The sequence below is a fragment of the Chiloscyllium plagiosum genome, unplaced genomic scaffold, assembly GCF_037043375.1.
Source record: "Chiloscyllium plagiosum isolate Xiang-an unplaced genomic scaffold, Cpla_swu_hap1 HiC_scaffold_28, whole genome shotgun sequence".
In the NCBI taxonomy this organism is placed as follows: domain Eukaryota; kingdom Metazoa; phylum Chordata; class Chondrichthyes; order Orectolobiformes; family Hemiscylliidae; genus Chiloscyllium; species Chiloscyllium plagiosum.
This window is the reverse complement of record NW_028270166.1, coordinates 49,942,953-49,964,008: the sequence shown is the minus strand read 5'-3', so window position 1 is coordinate 49,964,008 and position 21,056 is coordinate 49,942,953. Positions and strand designations below refer to the sequence as shown.

Here is a 21,056-nt window from a genome sequence, read left to right as displayed (position 1 = left end):
TACAAAAGTGCTGTGTGGTCATACATAAAGATAGACAGACAAAAAAGCTATACTGTCAATAACAAAGAAGAGCTGCATTGCTGGTTGGCACAAACAACAAAGGCATATTTACAAAGAGGTCTGTGTTTGTAATAGTTATATGGGGCAGAAAGCTGAAGAGATGGTTAGAGCAGGGATTTATAGGTAAGACCATTTTACTGCTACTGCTACAGTTTTGCCAGAGCCCACTATTTAACAAAGTTCATCAAACGGGATTTAATAAAAGACTCTCATGGGAATCTGTGCCTGGAAGAATGTTGTGATGCTAACCAAAGAAGTCCTACAGGGCTATGCTGTTAGGGTGATGACTATGTCTTGGATGGAATACAGCTACTGGTGAATGCGACTTGAAGGCCACATCAATTGAGTGATCCTCTATACCAAAGGTCAAGTTAGAGAAATTTGGAATTGCATGTGGTTATGCAAGTTGTCTTTGTTGTACCAACTATTTGTGAAAATGGCCTTTTTACTTGAAGTACCATAGGCCTGTTAATTCAGATTTAGTTTACACTGATTCCAATTCATTTTAAGTTACCAGTACAAGGAGAGAAATCTTGTTAGTAATTTCTTTACTTCATTCAGTAAATTTGGCTCACAGTTTACCCATAGAGTCTGTAACAGCCTACAGCCATGTAATTCTACTTCCTACTCCAAGGCATAAGTCAGTACAATCTAAGGTCTGTGTTGAATAAACACATTTCACAAATGGAGGACATCTGAAAGCTCTGTATAGTCAAATATTTAAGAATGCTCCCTGCTGTAGGAAATGCAGCAAAAATATTACATTTAGGAACCTCCCACAACAGTAACTAGATAATGGAAAAATAATGGCCCCCAAAATAGAATCACAGCGTAGTTACATCAAAAGAGGACATTCATCCAATTAAGTCTGTGTCAGCTGCCACCGAAACCAACTAAGTTCCTTTCAGTCCACTCTCTTTTCCTATAAACTTTCCATTCAGGTTCTTAGTTGAAACTTTATTGCTGGAACAGCACAGCAGGTCAGGCAGCATCCAGGGAACAGGAGATTCGACGTTTCGGGCACAGGCCCTTCCTCCTGTTCCCTGGATGCTGCCTGACCTGCTGTGCTGTTCCAGCAATAAAGTTTCAACTTTGATCTCCAGCATCTGCAGACCTCACTTTCTCCATTCAGGTTCTTAACCAATTCCTTTTGAAATCCATAATTGAATCCTTTAACCCTTTCCATTTTTGATAATGTTGTGCGAGAGTTAATATTATTTGAAATCCTCTACTCATCTTTGAAATAGTGCCATTTTTTTTGTTCACCCAACAAGCTACAAAGGGCTTTCACTCTGACCTTAAGATGGCATCTCTATCAATTCAATACTCCATTACAGCGTTAAAGTATCATCCCAGATTTTATACCCAAATCTGAAGTGAGTAATTGCTGGCATTGCCAAGAGGCATAAAGTGGTACAATTAATGTCAATAAAAAATAAAAGTTTCTACAGAGGAATATTGATTTGATGACTATGGAGTGGCAAGGTTCACAATATGATTCTTTCCCGTAGAGTGTGAAAAGAATATATAGAAATCAGATCTTAAATGCCGTTTGATGTGGCCTAACAGATTCTCAATTACATCAAACTGCTACAAAGAATTCAAAGCAGTTAAATAAAGTACTCTACCACCATCATCCTATAGCAAAGATGGATAGGCAGTAACTATCAGCCTCGCTACAACACCCACATTCCAACATCTTTTAAATGACACTTTTTTTTTAAAACACAAAACAGAATATTTTCCAACATATACACTTGGCTGTTTTTTTTCTCACTTTCTCTTAGTTTCATTTGACAAATTGCTTTTACAAATTTGCATCTGATTTGCTTTAATGTCTAATTTATTTCAGTTCCCTGGTTCCTTAACACTATGCATGAGAGAAAACTCAGCTACAATAGAAGATCAGCAGTCCCATGTCACTTTGAAACTAATCAGTGATCAAGGCAGCTGATCACTGATAAGTTAATCGATAGTAGCGGTTTCAATTCACCCAACATTGGTTACTTAAGAATTCTGGCTTGCTCAAGAACTCCATTCAATCACAAAGTTCCTAGCACACCCAGTTTACAAAAGGAGCCCAGTTGTCTAAGAGGAAGTTACAGGAACTTTGATTAAAATCTAATTAAGTAATTTTAGTGCATTGAGGCACCGTACAGCACACACACATAGCACCCTGAGCAACACATACACTGGCACTTCCTTAATAAATGTCAGAATGTACAGGAGAGTTTAGAGGAAAAGCTACTATAAACCTATTATAGTCATATGATTCAAATCTACCAATTTCTCTTAATGGGCACACATATGGGCCCCAGCTATGCCTGTCTCTTTGTTGGCTACGTAGAACAGTTGATCTTCTGTAATTACACCGGCACCACTCCCTACCTCTTCCTCCGCTACATTGATGACTGCATTGGCGCCACCTCGTGCTCCCGCGAGTAGGTTGAGCAATTCATCAACTTCACCAACACATTCCACCCTGACCTTAAATTTACCTGGGCCATCTCTGACACCTCCCTCCCCTTCCTGGACCTCTCCATCTCCATCAGTGACGACCGACTTGACACTGACATTTTCTACAAACCCACCGACTCCCACAGCTACCTGGATTACACCTCCTCCCACCCTATCTCTTGCAAAAATACCATCCCGTATTCCCAATTCCTCCGCCTCCGCCGTATCTGCTCCCAGGAAGACCAGTTCCACCATTGAACACACCAGATGGCCTCCTTCTTTAGAGACCGCAATTTCCCTTCCCACGTGGTTAAAGATGCCCTCCAACGCATCTCGTCCACATCCCGCACCTCCGCCCTCAGACCTAACCCCTCCAACCGCAACAAGGACAGAACGCCCCTGGTGCTCACCTTCCATCCTACCAACCTTCGCATAAACCAAACCATCCGCCAACATTTCCGCCACCTCCAAACAGACCCCACCACCAGGGATATATTTCCCTCCCCACCCCTCTCCGCCTTCCGCAAAGACCGTTCCCTCCGTGACTACCTGGTCAGATCCACGCCCCCCCTACGACCCACCCTCCAATCCTGGCACTTTCCCCTGCCACCGCAGGAACTGTAAAACCTGTGCCCACACCTCCTCCCTCACCTCTATCCAAGGCCCCAAAGGAGCCTTCCATATCCATCAAAGTTTTACCTGCACATCCACTAATATCATTTATTGTATCCGTTGTTCACGATGCGGTCTCCTCTACATTAGGGAGACTGGGCGCCTCCTAGCAGAGCGCTTTAGGGAACATCTCCGAGACACCCGCACCAATCAACCAAACCGCCCTGTGGCCCAACATTTCAACTCCCCCTCCCACTCTGCCGAGGATATGGAGGTGCTGGGCCTCCTCCACCGCCGCTCCCTCACCACCAGACGCATGGAGGAAGAACACCTCATCTTCCCCCTTTGGAACACTTTAACCCCAGGGCATCAATGTGGACTTCAACAGCTTCCTCATTTTCCCTTCGCCCACCTCATCCTAGTTTCTAACCTCCAGCTCAACACTGTCCCCTTGTCTTGTCCGGACTTGTCCGACCTACCCAGCTCCTTTTCAACCTATCCACTCCACCCTCTCCTCCCTGACCTATCACCTTCATCTCCTCCCCCACTCACCTATTGTACTCTATGCTACTCTCTCCCCACCCCCACCCTCCTCTAGCTTATCTCTCCACGCTTCAGGCTCTCTGCCTTTATTCTTGATGAAGGGCTTTTGCCCGAAACGTCGATTTTGCCTGTCCTCGGATGCTGCCTGAACTGCTGTGCTCTTCCAGCACGACTAATCCAGAATCTGGTTTCCAGCATCTGCAGTCATTGTTTTTACCTCTCTTAATAGTCAGGCATTGAGTTGACGCAAGTTTAATTGTCAATCTGTTTCTCTGAATGAAATGTTGCTCAAAGTATCAACACTTTTATCACAGGGTCTTCTGCGGCATGGTGGTAGCGTCCCTACCTCTAAAACAAGAAGCCCAGGTTCAAATCCGGTCCTTTTATAGAGGTATGTGATAGCATCTCTGAACAGATTGATTAGAAAATGAAGAACACTACTATCATAGGGCTCGGCGACACACCCATTGTGAGCTAGGCAGTCTAAGTTCAAGTCCCATGAATCCCAGACGTATGTCACTATATCTCTGAACAGGTTGATTTGGAACATATCAACACTCCTATCACTATGAAACTAAAGTACTTTTATTACACAACAGCCCACCTAAAATATGTAACTCGCATTGTAGCATGGCTTCTCAGATATCTGCAGCTTTCTCAGATCGCACTAAAGCAGTTATTTTTCAAGTTTCATATACATTGACAATTCTACCATAGAGGGCATACAGCCCCTGTGCTGTCCTCACTGAGAATTTTCTGAAGCTAAATGTTAACTGAATAAAATGAAGAGCAGGAACCTTCACTGACATTCACCATTAGGAACAATTAGGACCAATTTTAGAAAATTGCTAAAATAAAACCAGCATTTACTTGGCAACATAGAAAATGGCCCTGGTAAATCATGTTCATAAAATCTAGGACCAATCCAACCCAGATAATTATCACCCTATCAGTCTTTGAATCATAGCAAGATGAGTGACTATGTTATTAAGCAGCACTTACACAGCAATTACCTGTTCACTTATATCTAGTTTTGGGTTCCACCAAAGTCTCCCAGCTCCAGACCTCTTTACAGCCTCAGTTCAATTACAGACCAAAAAAAAAGTTTCAGTAGTGAGGTGAGAGTGACTGCTCTTGACAACAATGTAGCATCTGACTAAGTATAGATTCAAAGAGCTGCATGAAGTTGGTTTCAGAGCAAAACTTTCCACTGGTTGGGAATCATTCCTGACATATATGACAGTGGTTGTTGGAGATCAATCTTCTCAGTCCCAGAATGTCACTGCAGGCATGTCTCAGAATAGTGTCCTAAGCACAACCATCTTCAGTTACTTCACCAATGACCTTACCTCCACCACAAAATAGGAAGTTGGTATGTTCATTGATGATTGCACCATGCCATTTGTGATCTTTTAGATACAGAATCACTACAGCCTATATGCAGCAAGAACTGGACATGATACATGCCTTAACTGGTAAGCAGCAAGTAAAATTTGCATCATAATGCTAGGCAATGACTATCTGCAACGAGGGAGAACCTAAGCATTGTGTTTAACATTCAATGGTACTATCACTGAATGTCCCACTAACTACAACCTGAGAATTACCAGTGACCAGAAAGTGAATTAAACCAGTCATAAAAACCATGGCAACAACAGCAGGTCAGAGACTGCGTATCCTGCTGTGAGTAAGTCATTAAACTCTGCAAACTGAGTCCATCATTTACAAGGCACAGATCAGAAGTGAGACAGAAAAATATTCATTCCCTTCATCATCAAGGCACAGAAGCAGCAATATGTACCTTTCATATGATGCACTGCAGCAACCCACCAAGGCTACTTCAACACAACATTTAAAACTAGTGACCTCTACCATCCGGAAGGATAAGGGCAGAAGATGCATGGGAACATTACCACCTGCTAGATCCCCTTCAAGCATCCTGACTTGGAAATGTATCACTGTTCCTTCAGAGTTGCTGGGTCAGAATCGTGGAATTCCCTCACTAACGGCATCATGGTCCTACCATAGCAAGCGAAAGTGAGGATTGCAGATGCTGGAGATTAGAGTTGAAGAGTGTGGTACTGGAAAAGCACAGCTGGTCAGGCAGCATCCAAGGAGCAGAAGAGTCGATGTTTCGAGCATAAGCTCTTCATCAGGAACGAGGGAGTGACCCAAGGGGGCTGAGAGATAAATGGGAGAGGGGTGGGGCTGGGGGGAAAGGGCGTAATTGCTGGAAGTGGAGGGGCATCGTTGACCACATGGGAGGGGAAATTGCAGTCTTTGAACAATGAGGCCATCTGGGATGTTCTGTGGTGGAATTGGTCCTCCTGGGAGCAGATGTGGCAGAGGTGGACGAATTGTGAATAAGGGAAAACGCAGGGTGGGAGGAGGTGTAGTCCAGGTAGCTGTGCGAGATGGTGGATTTGCAGTAGATGTCCATGTTGAGTCGGTCGTTGGAAATTGAGATGGAGAGGGCCAGGAAGTGGAGGTAGGTGCCCCAGATGGTCCATGTGAACTTGAACTACCTTGTAGCAGTTCAAGAAGGCAGCTCATCACCACTTTCTCAAGGGCAAATAGGGATAAGTAATAAATACTGGTCTCATCAGCAACATCCACACTCCATTACCAGATAAATATAACCAAACTGGAAATGCCTAGCTCTAATTTTTTGATTAGGGTACACGAATTAGGCTCCCACACAAGGACAGACATTTCTGCCTATCAACACTATCCATTTAATTCATGACCCTGGAAAAGCTAACTGAACCACCTACAAGTACACTTTTTCATAATATAACCCTTCTAACTTTAGTATCTCTCTGAGATATAATGCCTAGAGCTAACAAAGTATTCAAGATAGGGATAACCAGAGTTTTATGCAACTGTAATATAATTGCCTCTCCTTTCATTCCACCTCTCAAGAAATTAAGGCCATCATTCAATTTCTCTTTCTTGTTGTCTTTTGTGTTGGACTGTCCACTTGTTTTTCCACCGACTTCTATATTTGGGACAGCTAAATCTGTCTGCTCCTTCACAGTTCCTAGCTTCTCACCATTTTTCAAATATACTGATCAATCTTTCTTTAGTTTCAAAGTAGATGACCTCACACTTCCCCATTTTGAACACCATCTGCTTTTTTTCTCCCCATGTTTAACCTACCAATTTACTTACAACTTTTTGCCTTCATTTACATTAGTTACTAGATCAATCAACTTAGAGTCATCAACAAACACTGCATATACAGCATTCTGTTCCTTCAGCTAAGTCATTATAGCTATAGTGAAAAGCTATGCTGGATATTTCAGCAAGTGGATAATAAGCATCAAACCACAATCTGGGTAACTTCTTACCTATTGATGCAGAATTTATTTTCTGGGATACAGGTGTCATTGACAGGTTCAGTTTTTTATTGTTCATGTCTAAATGTTCTTGAGAACCACTGCAATCCATATACTGTTTAACATTCATGCTGCAAGTACCAGTATTTCAGCTACACTATTGGAGGTGTTAATCAAATTGAAATGACTCAACATATCAGATGTGCTTTCAGTTATTAATTTAATAGCACAGAGTGTTGGGAATCAGTCAATCTATATGGATGACTCAATGCTTGAGGAGAGGGGAGGCACAGCAGTCTGCCTCCACCATCCCAATTTACAACCTAACTTGAGGGTTGAGAATATTTTTGTACTGTCGTGAAAAGGGACTTTACCTGATGCTGAAAATCTGACTCAGTTACTGTTGTGGGTAACCATCAGCTTGGGAACTCTATTAGGTTCTTTTAGTGCAGTTTCAGAATGAATATTTAACCCGCTTAATAGCTTTTGGGGTTTATTGAAAAGCTTTATTACAAAATTGTATTTCTCCATCTTTCAACATGTATTTAAACAAATCTCTGTTTACTTACTTAATATAATGGTTCACACATGGATCACACATGGATCAAACATGGAATCTAGTTGGAAAATTTAAGTGACTCTACATTCGCATACCATCCCATTGTGAAAGGTTACTTGCTGTTTGAAATGAAAGTACTATATGTGATCAGATATTAAGATAGTGACTGGTGGCTAATTCATGGAATAGAATGGATTGTGTATGTTTATAGGAAAAGATGCCAGAAACAACACATTCATCCCTATGCAAGAAGGTTTGAGAGGCAAATCCCAAGCCGAGATTTAAGCATGCAGTCCAGGCTAATAACCCAATACACTACTGAGGAAGCACTGTACTGTTTCATATACTGTCGCTTGAATCCAAAGTTAAATTAAGTCACGTGTGCTCTTTCAATGATGTAAAAGGTCTACCAACACTACTGGAAAAATACATTCTGGACAATACTCATCCCTCAAGATCATTTGTCCCTTGCCGTTGTGGCACTTAACTGAGCAAAAGCGGCTTGTTTTTGATTTCATTATAACCATGTCTACTTTGCCAGCTATGAAACACTTTCATATGCCAAAAGACCCATGCCCCCAAGCGCAGCATTAATGTTAACTTTTTGTTTGATTTCAGCTACTATCATGTCCATGGAATTTAAAAGTTCAAACATAAAATTTAAAAAACATGGTTGAGCAATAATTAAATCTGATTAAATTTTAATTAAAAATGGGACTGCAAAATATAGGATACTGTATTCAAATAATTAAAAGTCAGCCAGGAGTATGTTGGAAAACTAAAATCTAGAAGTAACAAATGCATGAAAAAGAACTTCAGCAGCAGATATGCTGAGGCAGGGTGGGTAGGCAATGTCATAAAGGTGAACCGCACTCGCAACAATGGCTTAGCTGTGTGGTTCAACGTCCATGGTGGGGTCAAATAAGGCAAAAAAAAGGTTGCAAACAGTTTAGGTTAGGTGGTTGGCAGGGAGAAGAGTCAGTATTCGAGAACAGAATTTGGAATAGGGATCAAGGCAATGGCTTCAGTCTTCTAACGTTTAATTGAAGGAAATTTCTGCTTTTTTAGTTCAGGATGTCAAATCAGCTGTCTAATAAGTTAGCAACAGAGGAATTGAAAAAAGTAGTTGCGATGTTAAGCTGGTTACCAAGAAAAATGTAAAATCTAACATTGTACTACCGGATGATGATGCTGAGAAGCACTACAGATGAGGAATGGATGGGGGCTACAAGCAGGTCTTTGAGGGGAGACCAAAAGTAACAGTAAGAGAACAAGAGATGTTAACTGAAAGTGATACTCTGGCCACAATAATGTATCTAGGAAAGTACAGTCCACTGAGGTATACGGGAGCAACAGAATATTGAAGGAGGACAATGTGGTCAACCATATCAAAGAACCAGGCTGGTGAAAAAAGGAGGATGCCACTTGTGACTTTGTGGGACAGGATTGGAGGGAGTCAAACACAAACTCCAAAAGGATAGGCATGGATTTGAGAGCCACCAAAACCTGAACAACTTTCATGAGGAAAGGGAGGCTAAAGGTGTCGTGGTAGTTTGCAAAAGCTTTGGAGTCATGATTTGGGATCTCTGAGGAGAGGATAGTTTACTTCAGTTTTAATGGAGGGAGAGAGAAAACACTTGAACAGACAGAAACTTTTAACATGATCGTTTACCTAAAGGCTAGAAGGGGAAATTGAGTGATCAGCTGTTTAGCAAGATTAGGATCAAGGGAATAGGAACTTAGTATCTAGGAAGTTTGAAAGTCAAGCAGCTGTAGATGGTGTAGCAAAATGAGACCGAAAGCAGCCATACTTGCAATCGACCTAGGTGCTCTGACATCACTAATAAATCAGCTTATATCTAGAAAGATAAACCTATCACTGGAGTCAAAATTTTTCCATTTGTCACTGTCAACAGGGGTGGTACCAGGGGATTGGAGAGTGGCGAATGTTGTGCCCCTGTTCAAAAAAGGGAATAGGGATAACCCCGGGAATTACAGGCCAGTTAGTCTTACTTCGGTGGTAGGCAAAGTAATGGAAAGGGTACTGAGGGATAGGATTTATGAGTATCTGGAAAGACACTGCTTGATTAGGGACAGCCAGCACGGATTTGTGAAGGGTAGGTCTTGCCTTACAAGTCTTATTGAATTCTTTGAGGAGGTGACCAAGCATGTGGATGAGGGTAGAGCAGTGGATGTAGTATACATGGATTTTAGTAAGGCATTTGATAAGGTTCCCCATGGTAGGCTTATGCGGAAAGTCAGGAGGCATGGGATAGTGGGAAATTTGGCCAGTTGGATAGAAAACTGGCTAACCGGTCGAAGTCAGAGAGTGGTGGTAGATGGTAAATATTCAGCCTGGAGCCCATTTACAAGTGGAGTTCCGCAGGGATCAGTTCTGGGTCCTCTGCTGTTTGTAATTTTTATTAATGACTTGGAAGAGGGAGTCGAAGGGTGGGTGAGTAAATTTGCAGATGATACGAAGATTGGTGGAGTTGTGGATAGTGAGGAGGGCTGTTGTCGGCTGCAAAGGGACTTAGATATGATGCAGAGCTGGGCTGAGGAGTGGCAGATGGAGTTCAACCCTGTCAAGTGTGAGGTTGGGTGGTGGAGCAGAGGGATCTTGGGGTCTATGTTCATAGATCTTTGAAAGTTGCCACTCAGGTGGATAGAGCTTGTAAGAAGGCCTATGGTGTATTAGCGTTCATTAGCAGAGGGATTGAATTCAAGAGTCGTGAAGTGATGTTACAGCTGTACAGGACTTTGGTTAGGCCACACTTGGAGTACTGTGTGCAGTTCTGGTCGCCTCACTTTAGGAAAGATGTGGAAGCTTTGGAGAGGGTGCAGAGAAGATTTACCAGGATGTTGCCTGGAATGGAGAATAGGTTGTACGAGGATAGGTTGAGCGTGCTAGGCCTTTTCTCATTGGAACGGAGAAGGATGAGGGGTGACTTGATAGAGGTTTATAAGATGATTAGGGGAATAGATAGAGTAGACAATCAGAACTTTTTTCCCGGGTACAACAGAGTGTTACAAGGGGACATAAATTTAAGGTGAAGGGTGGAAGGTATAGGGGAGATATCAGGGGTAGGTTCTTTACCCAGAGAGTGGTGGGGGCATGGAATGCGCTGCCTGTGGGAGTGGCAGAGTTAGAATCATTGGTGTACTTTAAGTGGCAATTGGATAGGTACATGGATGGGTGCTTAAGCTAGGACAAATGTTCGGCAAAACATCATGGGCCGAAGGGCCTGTTCTGTGCTGTATTGTTCTATGTTCTATGTTTCACATACCTGAAAAGTCAAGGAGAGCCTTTTGCAACACTTCTGCCTGTAACACATTATGTAGAGTTTAAATCACTCCAGTCAGGGAAGTAGAGAAAGGAGTTCTAATCCTGAATTGTGTGTTGACATTCAAAGCTATGATATGGAGGTGCTGGTATTGGACTGGAGTGAACAAGGTCAGAAGTCACATGACATCAAATTTCAAATAAATCTGGTGTCACGTGACTTCTGACCTTATTCAAAGCTATATGATAACAATCGTCCGAATAAAAGATTTAACACAGCAAAATGTCCTGGAGTGCTTCACAGCAGAAATCAAAAGGAATTTCACACCTAGCCACATGATCAAATACTTGGTCAAGAAAGGATAAGGTACAGAGATTTAGGAAGGGTATTACAGGTATTCAAAACTAGACAGTTAATGCATAGCCATTGATCCTACAATAGTTCAGCCAGGTAAGTCAGAGCCAGAATTGGAGGAGTAGAGAAACTTGAGGGTTGCAACATTGAAAGAGATTGCAAGGAAGAACATGAAAGGAGGTAAATGAAAAGAAAAATGGGGATTTTAAAATTGAGATAAAATTGAAATGAGGAACAAGTGTAAGTTAGCGCACAAATGACTGACAGGTGAATGAGTCTAATTTCTAGTAGGTGTAAATGATCATAGACATCCCACGATCAATCATTACCTTGACTACGGGATCCCTTAAAACTTCCTCATATACAGTACTAACCATTCTATCAGCTGGTATAAATATGGTTGTCACATGGAACAAATGTTTATTTGAAGTGAATTCTTTCACTACTTCACACTAATTTCTCAAAGAGAAGACTGAAAAGAAATTAGAACAACCTGGCAATCCAAAAATAATTTAAGTATTCTTAGCTAGATATGCAGCTAATTAAACTCCAATAGTATTCTAACATACATGAGAGCATCTAACCCTCAGCTCTTGTACTCTACATTTGAATTCTCCAAACATTTTAGATGAAGAGTGTCCAGAGAAGAGAAAATGCATGCCAGACATCAGGCAAATAGAAACTCTGATACAGAAACAGAAATTTCTGGAAAAACCCAGCAGGTCTGGCTGCACTTGTAGAGAACAAGCAAAGGCAATGTTTCAGGTCTGGAGACCCATCATCAGTTTTAATGACAGGTCACCGGACTGAAGCATTAACTCTGTTTTCTCTCCACAGCTGCTGCTAAACCTGCTAAGTGTCTTCAGCAATTTCTGCTTTTGTTTCATATGTACAGCATCCACAGTTCTTTATTTAATGTATTGAGAAACTCTATTCTGAAGTACTTGGTTTAGAAGTGGTAAATCATAGTGATGGTTTGCTACTTACATTGGAAATCTAGCTAACCAAATTTTTTTAAAAACACTATTATTCAACCAAGGCACAGGGAGAAAATATTAATATGAAATAGTAAGGATTGAAATCCGTTTACAAGGAAGTGAATACATTTTCCTCGAATATTCTCACATATTGGGTGGCACAGTGCTCAGTGGTTAGCATTGCTGCCTCACAGCACCAGGGACTTGGTTCGATTCCAGCCTTACGTGACTGTTTGAGTGGAGTTTGCACATGTTCCCCATGTCTGTGTGGGTTTCCTCCGGGTGTTCCAGTTTCCTCTCACAAGCCAAAAGCTGCAGTCAGGTGAATTGGCAATGCTAAATTGCCCATAGTGTTCAGGGCTGTGTTAGTTAGGTGCATTAGTCAGGGATAAATATAGAGTAGGGGAATGAGCCTGGGTGGGTTACTCGTCAGAGGGTCGGTGTGGACATGTTGGTCTAAGTGGCCAGTTTCCACACTGTAGGGATTCCATGATTTCATGACACACTTAACATTTTTTGAACGAAGGAATTCTCTAAGCTCTGACAATAAAGGAGAATGTAAAATCTCATTTCAAAGGATATCAATTCAGTGAGAAAGTAAAATGAAGTAACTCGCACTGTGATTTCTATCTAAATCAAATTGTCTTTGTTGTTTATTTGTTTATGTTTTGAAGACCACCACTCAACAGTTCAACAGGATCTGCATTCTTTAAGGGAAAACATTCAGATATTAACTGTCTTCCACAAATTACCACAACACATTTTTGTTGGTAATTTGATTATCTTAAATAATTACTTCATCTATTCTCCAGTCTAAGAGCTGGTGAAATGGAAGGGGTTGTGACAAGGTCTGGGTGAAGATGGAGAGGGATGATGGAGATGGAATGGAAGAGAGGAGGTGGAATCTGCAGGAAAAAGGATACAGAGGTGAGTGAGGTGAGGGTAAGGGGAGAGGAGGAGAAGGGCGAGGCAAGAGAATGGAGCAGGAGGTGGAAAAAGCAGAAGAGTGGTTGGGGTAGGGAAGGTAGGAGTGTGGTTGGGACAGAGAAGGGAGGGGAGAGGACAGCATTCAGGATCCAAATTTAGGTAACTATTTAATGATATTGCTGGAAGTGGACCTTAGACAAGGAGCAATTACAGGGTCAGCTGTGACTGCCATCACAATGGGGTATCTGTTGGTATGCACAATGAAAGTTTTTTTGAGGTGATGGGACAATTCATGTTTCATGAATAGTATCAGTAAAAACTGCTACTCTTGAGGAAAGAATGGAAGGCTTTAGAAAAATAAACTGTCACCCACTATTAGCTACTTGCATTTCTTTTATACTTCCTTAATGTACAGAAAGAATTAACTGTGAGACATTTGAGACCATCAGGAAACTGTGTCCAAATTTTCTTTGAAATTAAGCTGCTTAGGATACAAATCAAGCTTCTGCTAAAAACTATTTGCATAATCACAAACTTGACATCTTGCATGAAGCTGTGCAACAGATCAACATAAAAATATTTGTTCATTTTTAATCTTTCACTGAAAAGTATAATGTCGAAATGGGCACCATTTCACAGCTACAAATCTGAAATGATTTAGGGAGATGGTGTCACTGGACTAGTAATTCAGATGCTAAGGCTAATGCTTTGGGGACCTGAGGTCAAGTCCCACCTCAGCAGCAAATGGCATTTAAATTTAATTAATAAATTAGGAATACAAAATGAATTATCAATGATGTTGAGCATAACAACGATCATTAATTATAAACACCAACCTGGCTCACTGATGCCCTTGGAGGAAAGAAATCTGCCATCAAGTCTGGGCTAAATGTAATGGTGACCACAGTAATGGTGAACCATTAACTGCTAGGACAAATGTTCGGCACAACATCGTGGGCCGAAGGGCCTGTTCTGTGTTGTATTGTTCTATGCTCTATGTTCTATGCCTTCTGACAGCCCAGCAGGACGGTCAAAGGGGCAACTAGGAATGAGTAATAAATACTGGGAGACAAGAGACAGGTAACTGTAGCCAATTTGCCTAATGTCTTCTGTTGGAAAATTATTGGAATCAATTAATAAGGAAGTAATAGCAGAACATTTGGAAAATCATAATCTAATGGCATCATGAGGGAAATCATGTTCGACAAATTTATTAGAGCTTTTTTGAGGAAGTCTCAACCAGTAGATGTGTTGCATTTGGACTTCCAGAAAGTGTTTAAAGGTACCTCATAAAATATTAAACACAAGAGCCAATGGTATTAGAGATACTTAGAGGCATGGATTGAGACCTGACTAATGGGGAAGAATCAGCAAGAGGGTTCTTTTTCAGGGGGGATCTTGTCCATGAAATACAGAAATCTAGCACACTGATGCAACAGTCATCATGAAGGCTAATGGGATGTTGACTCATATTTCAAGGTGGTTATAGTACAAGAGTAGGGAAGTCTCACTGCTATTGTATAAGGTGCTGATGAGACTACATCTGAAGTGCTGTGAGCTTCAGATAAGTTCCATAAGTTATTATTTCATTGGAGGCAGTTCAGAGAAGATTCACTAGGATGATCCCTGGTGTGGAGGGATTGTCTATGAGCAAAGGTTGTGACTCAGAGTTAGAAGAATGAGAAGAGATCTCATTGAAGTATATAGGATTCCTAAGGGGCATGACTGACAGGCCGTTTCCCCACATGGGTGAGTTGAGGACCACAAGGCATCAGAATTAAGGAGTGTCAATTTAAGACAGAAAATGAGGAGGAATTTCTTCTCTCAGTGTTGGAATTCTTTAGAACATTTTGCCACAGAGAGCTATAGGGGCAGAGTCTTTGTGCATAATTAAGGGCAAGAAAGTCTTGATCAGTCAGGAAATCAAGGGTTATGGGGAAAACGGAGGAAAGTGGGTGTGAGTAATGTCAGATCAGCCACGATCCTATTGAAATACAGAGCAGGCTCGAGGGGCCAAATGGCCCACTCCTATTCCTCCTCCTTATGGTCTTTCCACTGATGCTCATATCCAATGAAGAAAAAGGAAGTGCTAGGAATGGTCAATAGGTCAGAGTACTTCTGCACACAGAGAAACAGTTAGCATTTCAGCTTGATGGCTTATAACAGAATTTGTGAAAATACTCTGGAGGCTAGTCAGAAATATTTCCAATACTTTCTGTTGACTGTTGTGACACTGATGGAATCAGACAATCACTTTACAGCATAAAGGGGCAAAAACTCACCTGGGCCTTTGGTTGCAGCTGGTGCAAATGGATCACTACTTCCAAAGGGGTCAGCCTAAAATTTAAAGAAAGAAGTAAATGAAAGTTCTGAAAGACTCCAATTTCTTCATATTAAACCAAGTGTCAACATAACTACATGCATTGTTCTATGATACTGATGACCTTAAAATAAGCATATATTTTAAGCAATGAAAATAAAAATAGCTGCCACTAAAAAAAGACAATGTAACTAAATTAATGGAAGGCCTCCGAAACTCTTTCCATCAGAACCTCATTTCAAGGCTGGAAATTTATAATGACTCCTCAGTAAGACCTCTAAACACACGAGGGTGATGGGTCACACCTGCAAAGGCACAACTTGAGGGCAGGGTTCGGTGGGGGTTGACTTAGTATGAACTTGGATGTGGATGGGAGGGGAACGTGAGAAGAGTTGGGGTTTTTTAAAAGTACTTCAGGACAGCCACTTTTAAAGCTGCAGGAACTAGGCTACAAGCTTGAATCACGTTGGCCACAATTACAGTTGGAAAATTTGACAGCATTTAAAGGTGCATCACAGCTGTTCACTCCCTCGGGTTTCACAGCCTCAAGATTTCAGCATGCAACCAACTCTCCAACACTGTACGCTTGACTGATTCTGAAACCTCAACTTCGATAGAGTTGTATGAACCTCCAACATGGTGACAGGACTGCATATTCTTCATTCACACATTGTAAATGCTACCTACATTGGAATTTATTGCCTATCCCTAATAACTTGGCTTGCTGGAGATGGTTGTGAGCTGCCTTCTTGAACTGTTGCAGTCCTTGGAGTGTGAGTATTTGTATATGCTGTTCTATGATTTTGAGTTCTATGATTTTGACCCTGCATCAGTGATGGAATAGAGCTTTGGTTCCAAGTCAGTATGGTCAGTGGCTTGAAGAGAAATTTGTAAGCAGGGTGTTCTCATGCATTTGCTGTCATTGCCCTGTCAAGATTACAGGTTGGAAGATGCCTTTGAGAATTACTGCAGTGCATCTTGTAGGTGATATACACTGCTGCTATCAGGTAACAGTGTTCAAGAGACTGAATGTTGATGATGATGCTGGAGTTACCAAGTAAACAGGTTTTTTTTTTGTCCTGGATGTACCAAACTTCTTAAGTGTTGTTGGAGCTGCATTCATCCAGGCATTTGGGCAGTATTCCATCACACTTTTGACTTGTGTCTTGTAGATGGTGGACAGGTTTGGGAGGGAAGTGGTAAGTTACTCACTGCTGAATTCCTAGCCTTTATATGGCTAGTCAAGATCAGTTTCTGTTCTACGGTAACGACAAGGATATTGAAAGTGTGATACTCAGTTTTAGGAAACAGTTTTAGTTTAGGAATGTCCAGTGGTGATTGGATTCTCTCCTATTGAAGATGGTCACTACCTGACACTTGTGAGGGATGAATGTTACTTGTTACTGGTCAGCTAAAGCCTGAATGCTGTCCATGTTGAAATGCATTTTGAAGCTACTATTACGCGCATGCTCTCTGTCTCTTGCATGCGAACGTGCACCCCCTCTCTGTCTCTCGTTCTCACATGCGCACTCACACTCTCTCGCAGGCGCATGTACACACCCTCACTCTCTCGCGCGTACACATGCACACACACTCTCTCTCTCTCTCTCTCTCTCGCATGCGCACGATGACTCTCTCTCGCATGTGCATGATCAGTCTCTCGGACATGATGCACTCTCATCCTCTCCCGCATTTGCAAGCATACACACACTTGTGCGCACATGTTCACTCTCGCTTGCACATGCTCAGTCTCTCTCACGCACATGCACAGTTGCTCTCGTGCACGTGCATACACACGATCTCTCTCTCGTACGTGTGCACACGCACTCAATTTCTCTCATCCATGCGTGCTCTCTCTCCCTCGCGCACATGCTCACTCTCTCTCCGTTGTACACTCGCTCATTCTCTCTCACGCACGCATACACGTACACGCTCACACTTTCTCTATCACGAGTGTGTGCATACGTGATCACTTTCTCTTTCTTGTGCGCAAAGCCACGCTCTCGCTCTCTCACATATGCACACATGCCCTCCCTCTCTCGTGCACACAAACACACAATCTATCGAGCACAAACGCACTCACACGCACACTCGCGTTCGCTTGCACAGACACTCTCCCTCTCTCGCATGCTCGCAAACAGACTCTCTCTCGCATGTGCTCGCACACAGGCACACACACTCTCCACCTCGCATGCGTGTGCACACACTCTCCGTCTCTCGCGCACACACACTCACTCCCCTCGCACAGATATTCTTGTACTCTCATGCGCGTGCGCACGCACACACTCGCATGTGCATTCACATTCTCCCTCGTTCACATACACTTTGTGTATACGCACTCTCTCACTTTCCACGCATACACCCTCGCTCTCCCCCTCTCATGCGCGCGCACACACTCATACTTTCTCTATTGCGTGTGCGCGCATACATGATCATTAATTCATTCACACACGCATACATACTCTCTCCTTAGTGCGCACCACACTGTCTCTTGCACGTACACACCTGTGCTCACTCTCGCTCGCAAAGCTGTTCTCTCTCTCTCGCACACACATACACGCTCTTTCTTGCGCACAAAGCCACTCTCCCTCCCTCACGTGCACACACACTATCTCACACATGCACACAAACATACACATTCTCTTTCGAGCACAGCCAAACACATGCGCTTGCATGAGCCCACGAGCGCGCGGCACACGCCCTCTCTCTCCCCCTCCCCACGAGCGCGCGCGCGCGCACACACTCCCCCACCCCGAGCGCGCGCGCGCACACACTCCCCCACCCCGAGCGCGCGCGCGCACACATTCCCCCGAGTGCGTGCGCGCGCACACACTCCCCCGAGTGCGTGCACGCGCGCTCGTGGGGAGGGGGAGAGAGAGTGCGTGTGCCACGCGCTTGTGGGCTCATGCAAGCGCATGTGTTTGGCTGTGCTCGAAAGAGAATGTGTATGTTTGTGTGCATGTGTGAGATAGTGTGTGTGCACGTGAGGGAGGGAGAGTGGCTCCCCCGAGCGCGCGCACACACACTCCCCCGAGCCCGCGCGCACACACACACTCCCCCGAGCCCGCGCGCACACACACACTCCCCCGAGCCCGCGCGCACACACCCCCCACCCGAGCCCGCGCGCGCACACACCCCACCCGAGCTCGCGCACACACACACCCCCCCGAGCGCGCGCGCACACACACCCCACCCGAGCCCGCGCGCGCACACACCCTCCCCGAGCGCGCGCGCACACACCCCCCCCCCGAGCGCGCGCGCGCACACACCCTCCCCGAGCGCGCGCACACACCCCCCCCCGAGCGCGCGCACACACACCCCCCCGAGCGCGCGCGCACACACTCTTCCCCCCCGAGCGCGCGCACACACACTCTTCTTCCACCTAGCGCGCGCACACACACTCTTCCCCCCCCCAAGCGCACGCGCACATACACTCTTCCCCGAGCGCGCGCACACACTCTTCCCCCCCGAGCGCGCGCACACACACTCTTCCCCCCCGAGCGCGCGCACACACACTCTTCCCCCCCGAGCGCGCACACACACACTCTTCCCCCCCCAAGTGCGCGCGCGCACACACACTCTTCCCCCCCAAGTGCGCTCGCGCACACACACTCTTCCCCAAGTGCGCGCGCGCACACACTCTTCCCCCCCAAGTGCGCGCGCACACACACTCTTCCCCGAGCGCGCGCACACACACACACTCTTCCCCGAGCGCGCGCACACATACGCACTCCCTCTCGCACGCACCCACCCCTCCTTTCATGCACGTACACACTCGCACTCTCACAGAGACATTCTCTTACTCGTGTGAGCATACACCCTCTCACACACGTATGCACCCTCTCCCTCTTTCACATACATACATGCACTCTCGCTCACATGCCCATACTCCCGCTCATGCACATGCGCACTCGATCACTTATTCTTTTGCACGCACACACGCTCTCTCTTGTGCACACACACACTCCCACTCTCATATGCAAGCAAACATGCGCTCTCTCTCAAGTATGCACATTCTCTCGCATGCGCGCACACAGTCTTGTTCTCTTATGCACGTGCACTCACGCATGTGTGTGCACTCATGCTCTCATGCACACTCCGTGTCTCGCACACAAACTCTCTCATATGCACACTCTCTCCCCCTCGCATGAACATGCACACACACTCCCACTCTCACACACACAACACACACTTGCTCTCTCGTATGTGCAGTCTCATTCTCTTGCACAGCATTCTCGTACTCTCTCACACATGCGTCCACATTCTGCCTCTCACGCACTCTTACACTCTTGCTCTCTTCATCACTATCTTCATTCTCTCTAGCGTGTGCACATTCTCTCTCTCTAGCGCGCTCACTCTCACTCTCTCTATTGCGAGCGCACTCTCTCGCTCGTTCAAGTGCCAAGAGCACACTCACTCTCTCGTGTGCATGCTCGCTCTCTCTAGTGAGTGCTCACTCTCACAGTCTCATTTTCTAGCATGCACACTATCCCTCTAGCAAGAGTGCACACTCTCACTCTCGTTCACTCCAGCATGCATGCACACACTCACTCTCCATGGCGCATCCACGCACTCTCATCCTCTCCAGCGCGCGCACACACACGCTCGCCCTCTCTTGCGCGAGCACACACACGCTCGCTCTCTTGCTCTCTCTAGCGCACACACAAACTCATTCTCTCTAGCGCGTGCTCACTCTCGCTCTCTCCAGCGTGTGTACACTTTCTTTCTCTCTCTCTCTCTCTAGCGCACCTCTCTAGCACAGGACCACTTCTGCTCTCTCTAGCATGCACACACACTCCTGCTCTCTCTAGCACATGCACACTCTTGCTCACGCTAGCATACACGTGCACTCCCACTATCTCCAGTGAACACACACACTCTCCTTCTCTCTAGTGTCCACAATAACTCTTGCTCTCTCTAGCATGCACACTCTCGCTCGCTCCCTCCCTCAAGTGGCAAGCACACTCTCGCTCTTTCTAGCATGCGCAATCTCACTCTCTCTAGCATGAGTGTGCATGCTCTCGCTCTCTCTAGCTCACGGGCACACTCTTGCTCTCCCTGGCGCACGCATACGCACTTTCCCTCACGCACTCTCGCTTTCTAGCACGCTCACTATTTCTCTAGCAAGCATACTCTCCCGCTCTCTAGCATGTGCACTCACTCTCGTTCTCTCCAGCGCGCATATGCACACACTAGCTCTCTCCAGTGCACGCTCACACACCCACTCTCTCCGGCACGCACTCACACTCGCTCTCTCTAGCGCGCACGCACACAGACATTCTCATGCACGTGCACTCACTCTCTCGCATAGACACTCGCGCCTTCTCCAGCTCACACATACACACACAAATATGCACACACTCCCTCTCTCGCCCACACACATATACATGCACACTGGGAGGTATTATTTCATTCAAGATTCTTTTCTGTCAAGAAAAATGTATCTCAACTTGAAACAGATTTGAAGCGGGACCTCACACCTAAAGTGCATTGTCTAACCTGAGATATCACTTCTTCTACATTGATAAAACCTTTAACTACCTCAGGACAAAGAATTGAAAAGAATCTGGATTTTGCATTTTAATCAGGAGTCTACTTCCTAACTGATAAAAGTATTCAACAAGG

General features: G+C 44.6%; 1 protein-coding gene across 14 annotated transcripts in view; it reads right to left on the bottom strand.

Annotated features, from left to right (window-relative positions):
* Positions 1-21,056, bottom strand: part of eps15l1a (epidermal growth factor receptor pathway substrate 15-like 1a) — a 395,032-nt gene that overhangs the window by 139,264 nt on the left and 234,712 nt on the right. For all 14 annotated transcript variants that reach the window (XR_015751883.1, XM_043720767.2, XM_087976202.1 and 11 more), the window contains one exon: positions 15,394-15,448. Coding sequence is in view for 13 of the 14 variants with exons in the window: in XM_043720767.2 (XP_043576702.2) it covers positions 15,394-15,448 (55 nt within the window). In the remaining variant the exon portion in view is untranslated. The remainder of the gene's footprint in view (positions 1-15,393; positions 15,449-21,056) is intronic.